Below are 19,444 nucleotides of genomic sequence, written 5' to 3'. Positions count from 1 at the left end.
TGTAGACTCAGAGCCTACACAGCATCTGGCACATAGGTGCTTAGGAGAATGAATGGCAAGCAGATACATTTCATCCCTGTGGGGCCTTCCCATTTTCATGGGGCTCTGGACAAAATACAGCTTAAATAATGGGCCCTGAATGAATCAGGAAAGCATCCCCAACAAACTGAAAGCAATTTCACAGAGTGCAATCTAGAAACTTTTGTTTTTTTATTGCCTGCAAAGTTTATTTGAAAGTCTAGTATAGAAGGGAGATCTTCCCCATTTGTCTCATGTCAGTTGACACCCCACAACTCTGCTGTTACGGAAATTAGAATGTTCAGCCTGTCAATGATACAAGTATCTTTGGTGATCCTTAACATTTTCAGATCCTGATAGATAAGACCCTAATGCTGGGAAAGACTGAAGGCAGGAGGAGAAGGGGATGATGAAGGATGAAATGGTTGGATGGCATCACTGACTCAGTGGATATGAGTTTGAGCAAGCTCCAGAAGTTGGTAATGGACAAGGAAGCCTGGCATGCTGCAGTCCATGGGGTTGCAAAGAGTCAGGCATGACTGAGCGACTGAACAACAACAACAACATTTTGAGAGCTTGCAAAGAACCCTTTATAAATCTGAGGAAGGGACTTCTCTGGTGGTCCAGTGATTAAGAATCTACTCACCAATGCAGGGGACATGGGTTCGATCCCTGCTCTGAGAGGGTTCCACATGTCACAGAGCAACCAAGCCTGTGTGCCACCACAACTACTGAGCCTGTGAACCTAGAGTCCAGGAACCATGATGACAGAAGCCACTGAAATGAGAAGCCCATTGACTGCAACTAGGGAGTAGCCCCTGCTGGCTATAACTAAAGCCTGCACATCAATGGGAGATCCAGCACAGCCAAAACTAACTAAATAAAATAAAACAAATCTGAGGAAGTTATCCCTAGAGGGTAGACACAAAATTTTACATTACAGGCCAGTTTCTCTCAAAATATCATTCATGGGTTTTCTCAGGACTATCTTTGAGGTCATATTTCCTTCTAATAGTAGGTTTTTAAACATAAGAGCACAATTTGAGAGTAAACTGCTAAAGCCATAAAGCAAAGTAGGTGTAATGTGTAATGTTAGTCGATCAGTTGTGTCCGACTCTTTGCAACTCCATAGACTCTGGCCCGCCAGGCTCCTCTGTGCATGGAATGCTCCAGGCAAGAGTACTGGGGTGGGTTGCGATGCCCTTCTCCAGGAGATCTTCCCAACCCAGAGATCAAACCCAGGTCTCCCACATTGCAGGCAGATTCTTTACCATTTGAGCTACCCAGGGAGCCCTTTAGCGAATTAGGTAATAATGCGCTATTATCTGGAAAATCTCTCTTGTTCTATTAAAATGTCTTTATCATCAAATGTTTAGATGCTCCTGATTCTATGATAGCATTTAAAAATTTTTTTGTTCTAATCCTTGTCTCTGGGTAGTTATATCATCAGAATTTTGGGGTCGAGATTTGTATTTCTTAAGTTTTAGGCCCCGACAATTGCTCACTGAATGGAATTCCAATTATATTTTATTGTAAAATAAACAGTTTTGTGAAGTGAAAAGCATTATACAGAAAAAAAAAAAAGATATTCCAGCTTTACCAGGTTCTGAGATTACCAAGGGCAAGTCCCAAGACAGAGAACATGTTACAGAAAGCATAAAGGAAATGGGCCTTGAATGACTAAATGAATGGATAAACCCAGTCTTTGAAGGATAAGCAGCAAGAGTATTTTCTAAAAACCAAATTACAGGAGCTATTCAGGAAACGACCGCTTGGATGGACACATGGAATCACTAGGCAAGAACTCTTCTGTTATATGTAAATAAGTTTTACTAAAATTCAAACTGTTGGATTAGAGATGGTTCAAAGGCACTCTCGGGCCCTCCCACCTGCCTCGGGCCCTAACACCTGTAAGTGTTGCCTATCACTTAACACTCTTGAGGAGAAAATTTGGTGCAATTGTTTTTGCTTGGTGGAAAAACAGTGGCTCAAGAGAATTGGGCTAGACCTCAGGTGGCACTAGTGGTAAGGAATCTGCCTGCTAATGCAGGACATGCAAGAGATGCAGGTTCAATCCCCGGACCAAGAAGATCAACTGGAGAAGGAATAGCACTTCGTTCCAGTATTCTTGCCTGGAAAATCCCATGGACAGAGGACCCTGGCTGGCTACAGTCCATGAGATCACAAAGAGTTGGACACGACTGAGCGAATGAGCACAGAACAGAACCAGAAGAACAATCTTTGGCTATTTAGTTACCTCTGAGAATTTATCTCTTTCTTCATCTGCAAAATAATATGCAGTAGAGACTGAGCAGGTAGAAGCAGGTGGAGGTGTGTGGGGGACAGGACGCCAAGTGGTTGGTGGGACTGAATACAGAAGATCTGGAACACCATGCCTTATTCTGCCTGGTAGCAGGGAGCTGGGAGAGGCCACTGTGCTGGAGAAAGCACAGAACTCAGTGGCTAAGAATCTCAGGGCTGGGGATGTAGCCTCGTGGTGGATCCTGCTACCCTGGAAACATGGTAGACAACACTATTCGATTCAGGCTCATTTTCCTATTGAACCTCCTCAGAACCTCACTTCCTCCTCTATAGACCATTCTATGGTGCCACTGCCTTTGGCACAGGAAATAAAACCTATTTTCCACCTTGGTTCTTTGAGAGTAAATGAGCGGATCATCTATCATGATGGCAAAAACATCTTGTTATAGGTTGCAAGTCATTTTCACTTCCTTTCTTTCCTTTGGGACTCCACCACTGAGGTGACAGGCCGGGGCTTATTATTTCCATCATGTAGATAAGGAAACAGATTCAGAGAGGCAGAGATCTGGCAAATGTAGCACAGCTAGGATTGAATCTCAGGTCTGTCAGATTCTAAATCCCATGATTTTTTTAAACTTACTCTCTTTTAAAAAAAAAATTGGAGTATAGTTGCTTTAGAATGTTGTGTTAGTTTCTGCTGAATAATGAAATGCATCAGTTATATGTATGCATATATCTCTTCCCTCTTGGACCTCCCTCTCAGCCCACGCCCTATCCCATCCATCTATGTCATCACAGAGCACCGAGCTGAGCTCCTTGTGCTATATAGCAGGTTTCCACTATCTGTTTTACACGTGGCAGTGCACATATGTCAAATACTGTGTACTAATGCATGTGAGAGCCAAAGAATTGATGCTTTTGAATTGTGGAGCTGGTGAAGATGCTTGAGAGTCCCCTGAACTGTAAGGAGGTCAAACCAGTCAATCCTAAAGGAAATCAACTATGAATATTCATTGCTGATATGACTGATGCTGAAGCTGAAGCTTCAATACTTGGGCCACTGATGGGAAGAGCCAACTCATTGGAAAAGACCCTGATGCTGGGAAAGATTGAGGGCAGGAGGAGAAGGGGACGACAGAGGACGAGATGGTTAGATAGCATCACCAACTCATGAATTTTGAGCAAACTCTGGGAGATATTGGAGGATAGAGGAGCCTGGCATGCTATATAGTTATGGGGTCGTAAAGAGATGACTTAGTGACTGAACAAGTGGAATCTAGAAAAATGGTACAGATAAAGCTATTTGCACTGCATTAATTAACTTCTTACTTTAATATGCCATCATGAAATTACATCTACCTTCCGCTTGTGCCCCAACAACATGCATCAGTGTCATTCTGCCTTGGCTTGTGGTTAACTGTGTCTCTACAATTAGCTTCTGAGTTCTGAAGAGCAGGCAGGACTATCCTTTAGCCGCTTCTCTATGCCTCCACCACAAGGCTTCCCAAAAAGGAGATACACAGCCAGTGTTTATTATTTATAGGGCACTCACCAAACACTGATGCTTGCTCTGTGGCAGACCCTGTGCTAGCCACCAGGTTTTATGTTAATGGAAGTGAGCTGACTGTCCTCTATAACAGTGGTCCCCAACTTTTTTGGCACCAGTGACAGTTTTTGTGGAAGACAATTTTTCCATGGACTGGGCGGGGTGGGATTATTTTAGGACGATTTAAGTGCATTACATTTATTGTGCACTTTATTTCTGTTATTAATACTTTCTATTATTATTACATCAGCTCCACCGCAGATCATCAGGCATTAAATCCTAGAGACTGGGGACTCCTGCTCTACAGGACTGATGAATGAAACCTGCAAAACTGTGCCCCATAGGGTTAACAGAAATCCTTGACTTCCACAGAACAGCAGATAAGGGAACAGACTGTTAAAAAAACAAACAAAAAAACCCTGCTTGTAACCTGCCTTTACTGATTAAGCTTGGTTTAGTTTTTTTCTTTAATTGCATTCCCTCCAAGTTTCACATAGCGAGGTAATAATATCACAACACTTCTTAACCACTCCTATAGATAACTCCTCTGACTACGGATCACTATAGGAACAACAGGCACTTAAGCTGTTTTCCAGAAACTTGGCGTCAACTCCTGTCTAGTCAGGCTGACTAAAGCAGGTAGGGACCGCTGACACTAAAACTGGGCCTGCACAGTTGTCTGATGAGTGACTTTTTGATGTCAGAGGGCCAAAACATCCATCCTCGGATCTTGCTAAAGCACCTCCATTTTTGAACATGCATCCCATGAAGAAGCATGTAACCCGGACACATCTGCACCGAATGCTGATAACTCACCTTTTCTCTACTCGCATCACCTTGCCCCAGGCCTCAGACAACCTTCTTTATATATAAATATGTCACGCCCTTTGCCTTCAAGGCAGTGGGTCTGAGACTCCTTCTCCTGGCTGTTTTGTCCATCAGCTCCTTGGCTGGCTGTCTTGAGTCAGCTCTTTCCCTGCCACAAACCTCACCATCTCAGCGTTTGGCTTGCCATGCGTCAGGCAAATGAGCCTGGTTCGGTTACCACCAGCCACAAACCAGGAAGGACCATGCCCAGCCCCGTGTTTTTCAAGTCTCACTCCAGCAGGTTGTACGGTGGAGGGGCTTGGAGGGAGGGTGATGAGAGGCTGCCAAGAGAATCCAGGGGACAGGCAGGGCCGTGGGCTGCTGGGCGGGTCAGGGTACCCCATCTTTAATGTCTGTCCTGATCGCCAGTCTTCTTGTGACACTGGGAAAATAATCTACATTTTCTGAACTTCAGTTGGGTCAGGGTACCCTATCTTTAATGTCTGTCCTGATCGCCAGTCTTCTTGTGACACTGGGAAAATTATCTACGTTTTCTGAACTTCAGTTTTGGACAGTTCTAAAGAGAGACTGGATGGAATTTCTTTATATTTTGCATACAAAGTCTTTTGAAGTTGAGGGTTTGTGGTTCCCGGCCTTGCAGGGGGTGGCGGGGGCAGGGGCCTCTCTGGTTACCCTGCTCCACCCCACGCTCTCCTCACAGCTGACACTACAGCAGTGAGGTGACTCTCCTGAAGCCTAAACGGGGTCAGGTCAGTAACAGTAAATGTACCAGGCTGACCTCACAGATAGAGGGCAGAGGCCACCAGCCGCTTTGTTCACTCAGCTGGATTCCAGGATGTCTCACCGTTCAGCCTGAGACAGAAGGGACTACTGAAAAATGCCTATTCACCAAGATGAAGACTGCCTTGGTGAACATTTGTACTTTTAAGCAGCATTAAAGGAAGAGTTTTCTTCCCAGCCCTTCTCCTGGGCCTTCATTACATAAACCACATCTTTCTCTGTTACTCTCCCCTCTAACCTATCAGACCTGTCTTTCTTTCTTTTATTCTTTTTCCCTGTGGAAGGAAGTGGCATACTTCCTCTGTGATTCTTTTTTGTATTTTGTCCTTGGACAACTCTCAAAGGAGAGGAAGACTTTGCCTACTTTCTGACTATTTGATAACCAGAGCAGTGGCTGAGTTTAAATATGGTTGTTAAGAGTCTGCCAAGAATCTAAACTCCATCTACCAGGATAAAACTTCACCTTCTTGGAAAAAAGTCTACTCTGAGGTGGACTGGGGAAGGTAGAAACGGGGGCTGATGTTGGTCATGTACATCAGTTGTACCATAAAACGCTGAGGGATTTTTAATGTTTATACACGCTCCTCCCTTATCTTGAGGTGGATTTTATTTTCAGTGTGGAGTCCCTCCAGCATGTAAATAAAATACTTCATTTCCTGCATTTGAACTATTTCTTCAAAGGCAAAATCGCTCTCACTGTAAACAAATAGTGAGAAACGTGGTACACACAGCTCTCTTAAACACAGAGTGACAGCCTGCATGACCTTTCCTCAGAGGAAAGTGGCTTTGACAAATCTCATTTATTTGTACTTTCCTTGGGGCTGAGGGAAGACAATGTGGAGGCACAGGCTCACTCCTGGGTAATAAAATGATAGAAGATGTGACTTTGAAAGCTATGGAGAGTGGTATAAAAATTTAGGAAAATGACCATCCCACTTCTGTGCAAAAGCAGTTTATGTCTATTTATGTCAATGATAAATGCATTTCTCAGTGCTTCCATATAGAAGATCTCTACATACTAAAACCAATGGCTCAGCTCCTCTTAGAAATGTCACAGTGATCTTATAACATGCACACCTGCCACTTTTTGTCCTTTCTACGCACATGCAAGGAGAGAATTTTATAGATACCTCGAGCTCTCTGGGGTCAGCATTGGATTCATGATAATCATGGATTCTTGACATTCACTAGTGATCCGTGCTTACTGCATGAATAAAATTAGTAATTTAATAAGTACCTGCAAACCCAGCCCCCAAAGCAGTGGCTAAGACTTTGACACAATCTGTATCTAACCACGTGGCTAAACTTCCGTCTCACCCTTTGCCTCTTATGCATGGGAGGCAGCCATCGGTTTTAATCCTGTCTTCATCACTCTCTTGCTTTCTTTTTTGTGTGATTTTATTGCTTTTATTTGTGGTTCTATAAAATATATTTTTATCTGATCTGTGTTTAATTTAAAGTATTTTGAGACTGACTTTTAGCACTTAATGTTTCAGTGTTGCTGAAGTTCCACTGTTTGGATGACTGTGTGAGTATACCACAGTTTATTTTCCACTCTCCTTTTGATGGGCATTTGGGTTGTTCCCAGTTTTGCTATTGTGAACGGTGCAGCTATGAGCATTCTTATATATACCTTTTTTATATGCACAGGATGGTATTGCTGGAGCAAAGGCTATGTGAGATGTTCAACTTCAGGAGAGAATGACAATGTTTAATATTTTATATAATCATCCCAACACACATACATGCACGTGGACAGATCATATTGCTCAAATTGGTATTCCTGCATTTAAATGATAAGAGCACTATTATATATTTGGTATTCTAGTCAGAAAAAATTAAAAGAAAAACAATGCATTTCTTCCACAAGCCACAGATTATCCAAGTATAAAGAAAAAGGAATGTCTTAGATCATGCCAAATCTAGAACCGATACAACTGATAAATTCAGCAAAACTGAAACATCACTGCGGTACAAATACCTTTCATGGAATGGTTTTATCTAATGTCCTTGGCTTCTGTGGTGGCTCAGTGGTGAAGAATCTGCCTGCCAATGCGGGAGACACAAGTTGGATCCCTGGGCTGGGAAAATCCCCTAGAGAAAGAAATGGCAACCCTCTCCAGTATTCTTGCCTGGGAAATCCCAAGGACAGAGGAGACTAGCAGGCAACAGTCCACGGGGTTGCAAAAGAGTTGGACCCGATTTAGTCACTAAACAACAATGGGGGAATTTTAACTTCTAAACAGTAGAAAATGCTGGGAAGAATTCATATTTTAGAACTTGATAAAATGTAGATGACCATCCATGCTGACTTTAATATACATCAGAACTCCCTACTTCCTTTTAAATTCAAAGCTTTGGGGATCTATATATTTTTCTTATCTGCATATAAAGGAACCTTTGTTGCAAAAGCCCTCCCATGCACTTCCTCTTTGACTGAGGTGTGCTATGCAGGGCTTAGTCACTTAGTCATGTCCAACTCTTTGAGACCCCATGGACTGCAGCCCGCCAAGCTCCTCTGTCCATGGGGATCCTCCAGGCAAGAATACTGGAGTGGGTTGCCATGCCCTCCTCCAGGGGATCTTCTGAACCCAGAAATCAAACCGGGGTCTCCTGCATTGCAAGCGGATTCTTTACCAGCTAAGCTACCAGGGGAGCCGGAGAAACATGTAGATACCTTTAACAAGCAAAATGATGCAATTAGTTGCTTGTCCATAATCATCAAGAAACACTATTATCTGGGATTTTTACTCTTCTTTACCAGATGCTGTCAAAGTCTGAACTCTGTTTGGTGTTTTGATTGAACAATTACTCTTCTTGTTCAGAAATTTCTTGACTTATCTCTGGAACAAAACACATTCCTTTACATTTTTAAAAAAATGTCCATTTTTCTTTTGGGGTGGAAAACCACTAGAGTTGAAACAAACTGGCTACTTGGAGTTATAATTCCATGTGAAGCCATAGTTGATGAAGACAAGGTTTTCTGGCCTGAAAAATTTTTTTAAAAGGTTGAAAAACAACTTACCTTCACATAGAGCTGCTGAAATTCCTCGAGATTCAGTCTCCCGCTTGGACAGTCCTTGAGAAATCCTTTGTACCACTGCTTGAGTTCATGCTCATTAAACTCTGTGCTCTTCACCAGGTCCTCCATCACTTCAGGGGCCAGTTTGCTATTCTGTTTCCCCATTCTGCCTGAAGAAAAGCAAATTAATGCAATTAGTGCTGTGCCTGTGATCATTTCAAGCTTGATTAGGAGCCAAGCTAGAGTTCTGAGCAGTCCCTTGATTGGAAGTCCCTCTAGCGTGTCTGATCAGTCTTCCCAAATCTGTTTCCTTCTATTTGATATTCTAGAAAAGAGATGCATGAAAAAGGTTTCTCAAAAGGCTGTTGACTTCATCTTCCTTTGTCATGTGTCATCTTTTACACACATTGACTCCCACAAGGAAAGCCAATCATCTCCTTTTATGCTATTCAGGTAAAGTATACGGAAACTGTTTATAATCTCATTTTATGAATTATGATTCCTTAGCACTTACTGCCCAGATACCTAATTCTGCATTTAGTTTGCAGGATTACTAAGTGGGGCTATTGACAAGAACAATAAGAAGGCTTTATCGGCAAATCATCAAAAAATGGCTTTGAAAACATGATCAGCAATGGTGGTTGTTCTAATTCTAAAGTTTCTGCTGTTTTTTCTTTTTCAAATGGAAACAGCTCATTTTTACTGGTCACATTAGCTCTCTATTTCTCTTTTCATCTTCAGAGACTTCCTACAACATTGCCTTCAGTGTTGACAACCTCTGGGTGGCTTTTTATTTTAAGATTGGTTAGTGAATTTCAGTTGATATAATTTCATTATTTTATTATTACTGCTAGTAAGTAAAAATAATAGTGCATAAAATAAAATATAAAATATATCAATCATGGGCCAGGTTGTGTGACCAACATCACTCTCAAGTGTAGGTGGGCAGAGCATAGGTTTAGAGTTATCCCTGATTTGGCCAGCCATTTATCTTGTGTGCTGCTTAGAGAAATATTAATTATCTGCTTTATCGTCAATTTCTTTCCCAATAAAGCACACATTAAAAAAAGAAAAACTAAAAAACTCTTTCAGATTTACTGTGATGGCTAATTAAGAAATAAGTAGGTAAACAAAGACCAAAAATTATTCCAAAATTAGTGAAGGAAAATTAAAGATGATTTAAGCTTTTCCCCTTTAATGTTGTTGTTTTGTAACAAAACGGAATGAAAACAAAACAAATTAACCACAGGGTGATTTAAAAATCAAGTTAGACTTGAAAATACGAGGGGTCACCAGAACAAGAAAGGTATCACAAGATCTTTAAAGTCCTGTTAGAGGAGATAGGTTTAGAAGAATTTACCCAAGCAGACCTAGCCCTTTTACGTGCTGGAGACAGATTCTCTACCAGGCCTTCAGCAGGCCCACACTTGCAATAGCCCAAGAGGGGTAATCTTACCACATACCTTGTTGTTATTATTTTTTATTACTTTCTTCTAAAACAGATTCCACACCTATTGTCAGTAGCCTGCCCTAACACTGCACAATTCTTTCATTGTAATGAAACCAAACCACTCTTGCTGCTTTCAGGAGATTTCCTCTTGGGAAGAATACACAGTAAAAAAGTGCTGTTAAGATGGCCATTTGCTTTCAAATGCTTCTGTTTGAGAAAAGGACCTGAGGATCAGCAACAATGACCTCCGGAGTTTCTCTACTTATTTTTGCTCTTAATTTCAAGTTCCAAGTCTCTTATTAGCAACTGTCTCTTAATTATAAGTTTCTGTGGGATTCCACAGCTGGGTATGGAAATCAAGTGGGTATTCAGGTGTCAGATTTAATTAATCTGGGTAAGAAAACTGTAATTCAGGGTTTTCTTGATAATCAAAAGATGTATTACCCAACCTTTCACTACTTCTCTTTGCTCTTTTCAGTAGAGAAGTACAAATTGTCATTTTTGAACTAGAATCTCACCTAATAATAGCTACTGAACCCTGACAGTGGCTGGGGGGTAGACAGTATGTTGAACACTTCATAAACTTGACCTCTAGCCCCATGACAACTGAGCAAGTGATTAGAGTGGCTTTCTTGTACAAGTCATACAACCAGAGCTAGAATTTGAACCTGGAACTGTAAGGAAGATATCAGTGCACAACTACCCAGAGATAGGTGGTCCGAAGATATTTCAGCAGAAGGAACAGGAGCAGAAGCAGGAAGGTTTGAGAGGCTGAATCAGTCCTTTGGTGCTGAAAGAAGGGATGAGAGAGCAATCACTTTGCCAGGCTCTTGTTTGGAAAAGCCTGTTAGATTTGCCAAAACCACAATCTCAGAAGTGAGTTTATGTGAATGATGGGAAAATGGATTAAGCATTATTAAAAACCTCCTCTCCCAAGGGCCATTAGAAGGTCAGCAGTGTGTCAGCTTCTCTCTTGAGCTAGGAAACTTGTATTCTCCAAGGATCACTGTGATGCCTTAAACTGTTCAGTTGACCCAGGAGAGGATGGCCTCTTATACATAAGGGGAACACCATTAGCACCATGAATCACAGTTTTGGAGACTCAAATACATAACCTCATGCAACCTGGTTATGGGTCATCGTCAGTATCATCACTCAGGTGTGCCAGGAAATGAGTGACTCATATAGAAAATCAAGTTCTGGCCTGGATCTGAGCAGCCTGCCACTGCCCTTCTTAGGTTTTGCCTGGATTAGTAATCCTCACTGTGTTCTCTAACTGTAGCCTGGCTTCTGCATGGCTGCTTGATGGCATTTCTGAAGTGCAAACCTCAACATCTGATCTTCTCCCTAAAACCCTCAGCAGCTCTCCATTGTCTACAGGATGTAGCCCCAGCTTGCTGACATGGCACAGTCCTGCCTATTCATAAACTCACTTTCTGCCAACCTGTCTTTTCATTTTGCATGCCAGCAATAATCAACTGTTACAGGTCCCAGAACTTGCATGCTTCCACACATTCATGGTTGGCATGTGCTGTTTCTTTTCCTGGAATTTCATCCTCCTTTGTCTGCTCAGCATACTTCTTTAAGTAGTCTCAGTTTCACATACCTCCTTGTCTGTGAAATCTTTGTGGACTTTCCAAGGCTTTCCAAAGGACTTTCTTTTGTCCTAGGCATCTCCCTTCCCTTATAAAAGCTTCCATGATCATTATTTCTCTACTGGATTGTTAGTTGCTTGAGAGGACTGCTTTTTTTTTTTTTTTATCTTTGCAGCCTGGTACCTCATACCAGATGCTCAACAAATATTTTTTGAGGGAATGAATGAAGGATACATGAGCCACTATAAAGGAGCTGGTCACTGGTTTTCATTAAGTTATGGGATTTGGTATGTTTCTTTCTGGGAAAATCAACCTCATAATAATCTATACATGAGGAAAGTTAGTGCAACCATAAGTATAAACATAGGGTGCAGATGGCAGATGGGAGGAATATTTCATTTAACTGTATAGAAAAGAGACTGCCCTTCTAAGAGATTGTTTCCTTGTCTGTCTTCATCATTACATTGTGCATAGCTTGAAGCAGGGCCTGTGCCTTTGTCTTAGCATCCTCGGTATGAGGTACAAATGTGGTGCTAAGCTATACGGTTTTTCCAGTAGTCATGTTTGGATGTGAGAGTTGGACCATGAACAAGGCTGAGCACCAAAGAATTGATGCTTTCGAATTGTGGTGCTGGAGAAGAATCTTGAGTCCTTTGGACTGCAAGGAGATCCAACCCGTCAATCCTAGAGGAAATCAATCCTGAATATTCATTGGAAGGACTGATGCTAAAGCTGAAGCTCCAATACTTTGGCCACATGATACAAAGAGCTGACTCACTGGAAAAGACCCTGATGCTGGGAAAGATTGAGAGCAGAAGAAGAAGGCGACAACAGAGGATGAGATGGTTGGATGGCATCACCAACTCAATGGGCATTAGTTTGAGCAAACTCCAGGAGATAGCCTGGACAGGGAAGCATGGTGAGCTGCAGTTCATAGGGTCTGAAAGAGCTGGACATGACTTAGCCACTGAATAACAACAACCATACTGGAGTTGCAATGATGTGGGCCAAGTAGTCTTCATTATGAGACTGGGATGAAAGGAAGGGTAAAAATGACAGTAAAGCTTAACATGTTCCCTAAAGCTTCCATGACATAATGGGGAGTATTTATCCTCGCCCTGTTTCCAGTTAAATCCTGATCTTGGGCAAGATCTTTTCCTCCTCTGTTGCTCAGCTTCTCCAACTGAAAAATGAGTGAGTTGGACAAGATAATCTTTAAGGTCCTTTTAACCCCACCGTTCACTGATTGCAACATAAGTTTTTGAAGTACGAAAATACGAGTCACGGACTTCCATGTGGCTTGTCTCTAAGGAGTCAGGGCATGTTGGCTCTGTGGATTCTTTCCCTGAAAGCCAAGTCGGTATTTCAGAGTCTGTTACCTAAGAAGTGAGGGAACAGAAACAGGAGTGTATTATTTTTAGGCTAGGGCTCCAGGCTATAAGATAAAGGGCAGCCCAGCCCCAAATCAAATCACTCTTCACGGTTTGAGTTATCATAGAGAGAGATTTGGCGCTAGGCACAAAATGGGACTGATGGAAGGGTTCTGATGGGCAAGAGAAAACCACCAGGAACAGACCCGTGGGCGAGGCACCAAAGTGCAATTGATAGCCAGAAAAGACCACATATTTATACACTACAGCTTGCAAAAGGCTTTTGTGTAACAATATTTACCCATATAACAATGCTGTTGCTGCTGCTGCTGCTAAGTTGCTTCAGTCGTGTCCGACTCTGTGCGACCCCATAGACGGCAGCCCACCAGGCTCCCCCGTCTTTGGGATTCTCCAAGCAAGAACACTGGAGTGGGCTGCCATTTCCTTCTCCAATGCATGAAAGTGAAAAGTGAAAGTGAAGTTGCTCAGTCATGCCCGACCCTCAGCGACCCCATGGACTGTAGCCTTCCAGGCTCCTCCATCCATGGGATTTTCCAGGCAAGAGTACTGGAGTGGGTTGCCATTGCCTTCTCCAAACAATGCTGTTAGGAAGAGATAATTATCATCCCTTTTATTAGTGAGGAGTTTGAAGCTCCTCAGAAAGATGAAGTAATTTACCTTAGCTCCAGAGCTAGTAGAAAGCTTGAAAAGTGAAAGTGGCTCCGTCCTGTCTGACTCTTTGCGACCCCATGGACTATACAGTCCATGGAATTCTCCAGGCCAGAACACTGCCTTTCCCTTCTCCAGGAGATCTTCCCAACCCAGGGATCAAACCCAGGTCTCCTGCATTGCAGGCGGATTCTTTACTAGCTGAGCCACAAGTACAGAGTAAATGGGTTGTCTCAAACCCCACTGATTTCCAGACTGTCATCTCTTACCTAGATACTGCAACCACCTCTTAACTGGTCTTCCTGTCTTGCATTTGGCCACTTCTCATCCATTTCCTACCCTGTCTGGATAACAGGTTTCTAGTACAGAAGAGGCGACACATGCAAGAATGCTCTAAGGAGAGAACTAGGAAACTTCCTAGAAGGGGAAAGAGACCCCCAGAAGGCCTGGAAAGCTCCCATGACCCTCTTTCCTCCACAGACCCTTTCGGTCTTGAAGAGGATTCAAATTAAATATATTTTTGTATGGTGTATGTATGTTTGTGTGTGTGTGTGTGTATTGCCCTGAACCTATCCCCTGCCTACTCTGACATCTAAGCCCAGCTTCTCAGGTCACACCAAGGCTTGCTGTGTGCATTGAGGCACCCAGAATGGCACGCCTGGCTTCTCCTAGGAGCCTGGCCATCAGCCTGTCTGAGTTTGGTGAGACTCATGTAAAGACTGGGGGGCTGAGCTGGGGATGGTGCCACCTCACATGCAGGTGGACAGCAGGGTGAGCACCACTGATAGGGAAATAGTCCTGGAAATTGAGTTCAGATTGGAGGACGAAAGCTCTTTAGGGGCTCAGGTGGGAGGCCTAAGGAACATACAACAGTGCCCGGTATGGAAGGAGTCTTGAATGGAGTTAAGGTGGTTCTAGTGTCAGGTAACCTGGGCCAGATCTGAATGAGTGAAAACTGAAGGAGTTGCACAAGATAATCTTTAAGGTCCTTCCGACCCCACTGATCCCTGATTTGCAACCTAAGTTTGGTAAGTACGAAAGTACAAGTTAAAGACTTCCAATTGGCTTGCCTTCAAAGGCTACATCCGGCTTTCTTTCTGGGCCATGGGATCCTTACCTGAACGTGGAAATAACTGGAGGAGCCTGGCTTTGCTCACGCTTAAACTTCTGCCTGGATTCCCCTTTCTTGTTCTTACCACCTGCCCAATCTTACTCCTTCTGCAAGGCTCAGTTTTCATGCTGTCTTCTCTGTGGTACGTCTCTACAAATTCTCCTCTCCTCCTTGTCCCTAAAGGCATGGATTTGTACCAATAATGACTAATGGTCTGGTTAACTGAGGCAGATAGAAACTCTCTGGGCAACTCAGTTCAGTGGACGTTATAGGCATCATCTGTGAAAAAGGCCCTGTGCTGGGCACAGTGGAATGTAGAAAAGAAGACATGGTTTCAGCCTTGAAGGGCTCAGAACGGGATGAAATAGACACCTCTTGGAATGTGGGGCTTGGTGAGATGAATGGTCACAGCTGAAAGCCAGGGAGCACAAGGGACAGAGAGACACATTCCCATCAGGCAATTTTACCTGTGACTGGTCCCCAGGTGAAAATTCTTAGGCAATGTGTCCCTAAGTTGCCTATGTACAAGAATCATCCTTGGTTATTTTGTTACAAATACAGCTTCAAGAGACCCTCACTTAGAAGGAAGCTTGTACTTTGAACAAGCAACTCAGGTAAATATGGTTCTCAGTCAATTTGGGAATCACTGATGAAAAATACGAATGAAAATCAAGGCAGAAAATGCCCACAGCAGCATAGACATAACCCTGCTGTCTCTAATCCCTCACACCTTCCATCTGGCATCCTTGATGTGGTTTCAAGGTCCAGGGACTAGCATTAAGGTTTTAAAAATCACACAACCAGAGAAGATCAAAGCTTGTAAAGACCTGCCTCTGGGTTATTCTGTTTTAAGCTCCCTGGTTGTAGGTTGGTGCATTTAAAGTTCCTCCAGGATCACACGGACAACTGATGGCATGACCATGATGAGAACCCCGACTCTCCTTACCTAACTGGGTGCCCCCACCCTCTCAGCCCCACAGCACGCTGTCCTCATGCCAAACACACACAGTCCATCGGCCAGGAGGCGTGTTTTTCTCCGAGCCAGGATGTTGAAACAATCCCTATTACCACCCCTCTTGGATCCCATAAACAAATGACATTAGGTTGCTAGTTTCAGAGACTGTTAAAACAGCCCTGAAGAATAAGCCTCAAAGTTTCCCAGTACATTGTGTGGGGTTTTCTTTTCTTACAAAGGCAAATGTGTCCTTCTGGTTCTTTCTGTTCTTCTCATTTTCATCTCCTGAAAGCCAAGTACTTATAAGTCCCCAGCAGCATTTCCCAGGGGGTAAGGAGAGTGCTGATCATAGGCTGGCATTTCATGCCACCTCTGGGGACCAGAGCAGCTTCAGAAAGGAAGAGACAGGCTTTCTTGGGGCATTCTCTGCTGACCTTACTTCTAACTGGGAACCTCCTGGGATGACAGCACAAGTCCTAGCCCACAAGCATGAAACAGGCAGGGGGCAGAGATTACATCCTTGAGGACTCAAGATAAGGCAAGAGTACTTATTTGATTTGTCATAAATGAGGAAAAACATTTCCTCATTTCCATTTCATGGCAGTGGCAGAGGCACTGTTACGGCAAGTGACAGGAGTTCTATTCCAGAAAGAATAATAAATGCGCACACGAAGGTGAAAGCACAAGAGGGCCCCAGGGATCCACCGTCCGACTCAATCCCTTTGCTTTCTAGAGACAGCCCGGGAGGTCAGGGGACTTAAACCCGGGGACTACAGCAAGTTAGTAACAGGCTCTAGCAGCGCCCTGGCTACCAAGACTTGGCAATAAGATTTGAGGCTGCTGCAATGTCCAGGCCAGTGATCCTCAGGCGTTAAGATGGGCCAAGGGTCTAGACCCTGCAGGATTTGGAAGAGCATCCCATGACCGAGGTGTGGACAGTGGACTCCTCCCCAGGCCCGCGTCTGCTGCCCCCAGTCAAGTTGCCACCTGAGTTGTCCTTCTACAACTGAGGGTCTGAGAGCTGCAGGGGCCCTGGAGAACCAGCTGGATGGGACAGCCCACCCTGACCCCAGGACAGGAGCTGCCAGTGGACATTAGCCCTTGGATCTGACTAGGTGGTTCCAAACTGAACCCATCTGGTAACTAGGTGGCCAGGTGCTCAGGGGCTCTGATCTGTGAGGAATCAAGTGGCCTTATAAGCCCTTAAGGGTCAGATTCAACTGCCATCTTCCCCCTCATGTTCTCTACACAGACAACACTTCCTGAACACCTGGAAATGCCACGTAGACAGAAGCCACATCCCATGACCAGGTGCTGGGCTACGACCTTGGGAAAGTTTCTACTCAGACCCAGTTTCCCCTTCGACCTCATTTTGCGGGTTCCCTACTCTTTCTATCACGCCACGTGCCTCTTTTATTTTGCACTTGGACTTAGTTTAGTGGTGGGGGGCGGGGCATGTGTGCTGGAGTCAGACCTGGGATCAAATGAAGCTCCTGCTGCACACAAGGTGTGTGACTTTTGACAAGTTACTTGCCCGCTGGAGCCTCGGTTTCCTCATTTGTCAAATGGACATGATGACATTGGTTCACTGAGCTGTTATGAGAATTAATGAGATAACACGCTGAATTCCTTCCACCAGTGCCTTCCACACAACAGGCGTTCAACAAACAGTAGCTATTATTACCCTCAGCATAGGACCCAGGAAACTGGGCTATTCCAGAAGAGGCAGAGGCCAACATTTCAGGATTCAGGTCTAGACACCAAGGTGTCACTCTAACCTTGACACCTACACCAGGCCTGGTGTGCATAAACAGAAGTATGTGCATGCGTGCATGCATGCATGTGTGCTAAGTTTCTTCAGTCATGTCTGACTCTTTGCGACCCTATGGACTGTAGCCCACAAGGTTCCTCTGTCCATGGGATTTCCCAGGTAATTATGCTGGAGTGGGTTGCCACTTCCTCCGCTAGAGGGTCTTTCAGACCCAGGGATTGAACCCCCATCTTTTTAAGTCTCCTAAACTGGCAGGTGGGTTTTTGACCACAAGTGCCACCAAACGGAAGACCACACATAGTCACACACGGACAGTTCTACTGTGGTCCTATTTCCTCTGCTTCTTTCCTGTTAGTAAAAGTGCTTCATACCCAACCTGACAGAGGAAAGTCATCTGAGGAGTCCACAGTCCTGATGAAGCCTCAACTGTTGACTGAAGCTTCCATCCAATTCCTTGCTCACCCACTGAACAGAATGTGAGCTGATTAATAGCTAGTAACCTTTCATCTGGGAGTTGTTCAAGCCACTGCCCACTTTTCTGAGTCTTATTTTTCACTTCCCCCTGGGTCTTGCCTCTGACCATGCTATGTGTTTCTGAGCAGCGATTTCTGTGAAAGGAAACGGGCCGCCTCTGGCAGTGTCAGAGCCTCGCTTAGTCCGGTGAGGTCACAGAGGAAATGCGTTCATTAATAATCACCCCCTTCTGTCCAACAGATTGTGTTCCAGGTTGTGCTGCCAAGTCGCAGTGGGGAAGAACCATGGCCCTTATCTCCGAATGGCAGGGAGCTGTGAGAGAGAAGTACAGGCCGGGGCACCGATGTCACCCGCACATCCTTAGGCACAGGGCTAGGAGCAGCCTGGAGCGTCAGTGGTGCGAGCCCCTCCTTGCCCGCAGAGTAAGGAGATACTCCAAGGGGCGACGGATGCATCCAACTGTCTACCAGTCGTGGCAGAGACATGCAAGTCTTCTGACTCTTCAGTTGGTGGCCTTTCCCCTCTGAGAACCATTTGCTCTTACCATGTTATCTCTACAGTATTTCTAAAACTACTTTAACTCATGTTGGTGGGACTTAAATACAGAGAACTTGGAAATTCTCAGACAAACGTGACTTGATAGAAGTAAAATGCTCTATTTAAAGGATGCGTGCATGCCTGCCAACTCGATTTGGTCATGGCCAACTCTTTGCCACCCTATGGGACTATAGCCCACCAGGCTCCTCTGTCCATGGGATCCTCCAGGCAAGAATACTGGAGTGGGCTGCCATGCCCTTCTCTAGGGGATCTTTCTGACCCAGGGATCAAATCCACATCTCTTATTTTTCCAACATTGGCAGGCGGCTTCTTTGCCACTAGTGCCACCTGGAAGTCCATTTGAAGGATGTGCTCAGTCGTGGTTGACTATTTGTGACCCTATAGACTATAGCCCTCCTGGAGAAGGCAATGGCACCCCACTCCAGAACTCTTGCCTGGAAAATCCCATGGACGGAGGAGCCTGGTAGGCTGCAGTCCACGGGGTCGCAAAGAGTGAGACATGACGGAGTGACTTCACTTTCACTTTTCACTTTCATGCATTGGAGAAGGAAATGGCAACCCACTCCAGTGTTCTTGCCTGGAGAATCCCAGGGACGGGGGAGCCTGGTGGGCTGCTGTCTATGGGGTAGCACAGAGTCAGACACGACTGAAGCAACTTAACAGCAGCAACAGCAGCAGCAGCAGACTATAGCCCTTCAGGCTCCTCTGTCCATGGAATTTTCCAGGCAAGAATACTGGAGCGGCTTGCCATTTCTTATTCTACATTTGAAGGATATATGATACTAAAATTTAATTTGTTCATTTATTTAACAAAGTTTTATTCAATATTAACATATATTAGAAAGGTAAACAAGTTCAAGCTGGTTTTAGAAAAAGGCAGAGGAACCAGAGATCAAATTGCTAGCATCCGCTGGATCATCAAAAAAGCAAGAGGGTTTCAGAAAAACATCTATTTCTGCTTTACTGACTATGCCAAAGACTTCGACTGTGTGGATCACAATAGACTGTGGAAAATTCTGAAGGACATGGGAATAC

The 19,444-nt window shown here is 44.2% G+C and overlaps 1 protein-coding gene across 1 annotated transcript in view; it reads right to left on the bottom strand.

The window, feature by feature from the left end:
* Positions 1 to 19,444, bottom strand: part of VSNL1 (visinin like 1) — a 122,171-nt gene that overhangs the window by 63,314 nt on the left and 39,413 nt on the right. The window contains exon 2 of the mRNA XM_005891035.2: positions 8,460 to 8,626. Within this exon, the coding sequence (XP_005891097.1) occupies positions 8,460 to 8,621 (162 nt within the window). The 5' untranslated portion in view covers positions 8,622 to 8,626. The remainder of the gene's footprint in view (positions 1 to 8,459; positions 8,627 to 19,444) is intronic.

The sequence above is a fragment of the Bos mutus genome, chromosome 11, assembly GCF_027580195.1.
Source record: "Bos mutus isolate GX-2022 chromosome 11, NWIPB_WYAK_1.1, whole genome shotgun sequence".
NCBI lineage: Eukaryota > Metazoa > Chordata > Mammalia > Artiodactyla > Bovidae > Bos > Bos mutus.
This window is presented reverse-complemented; position numbering and strand designations above follow the sequence as displayed.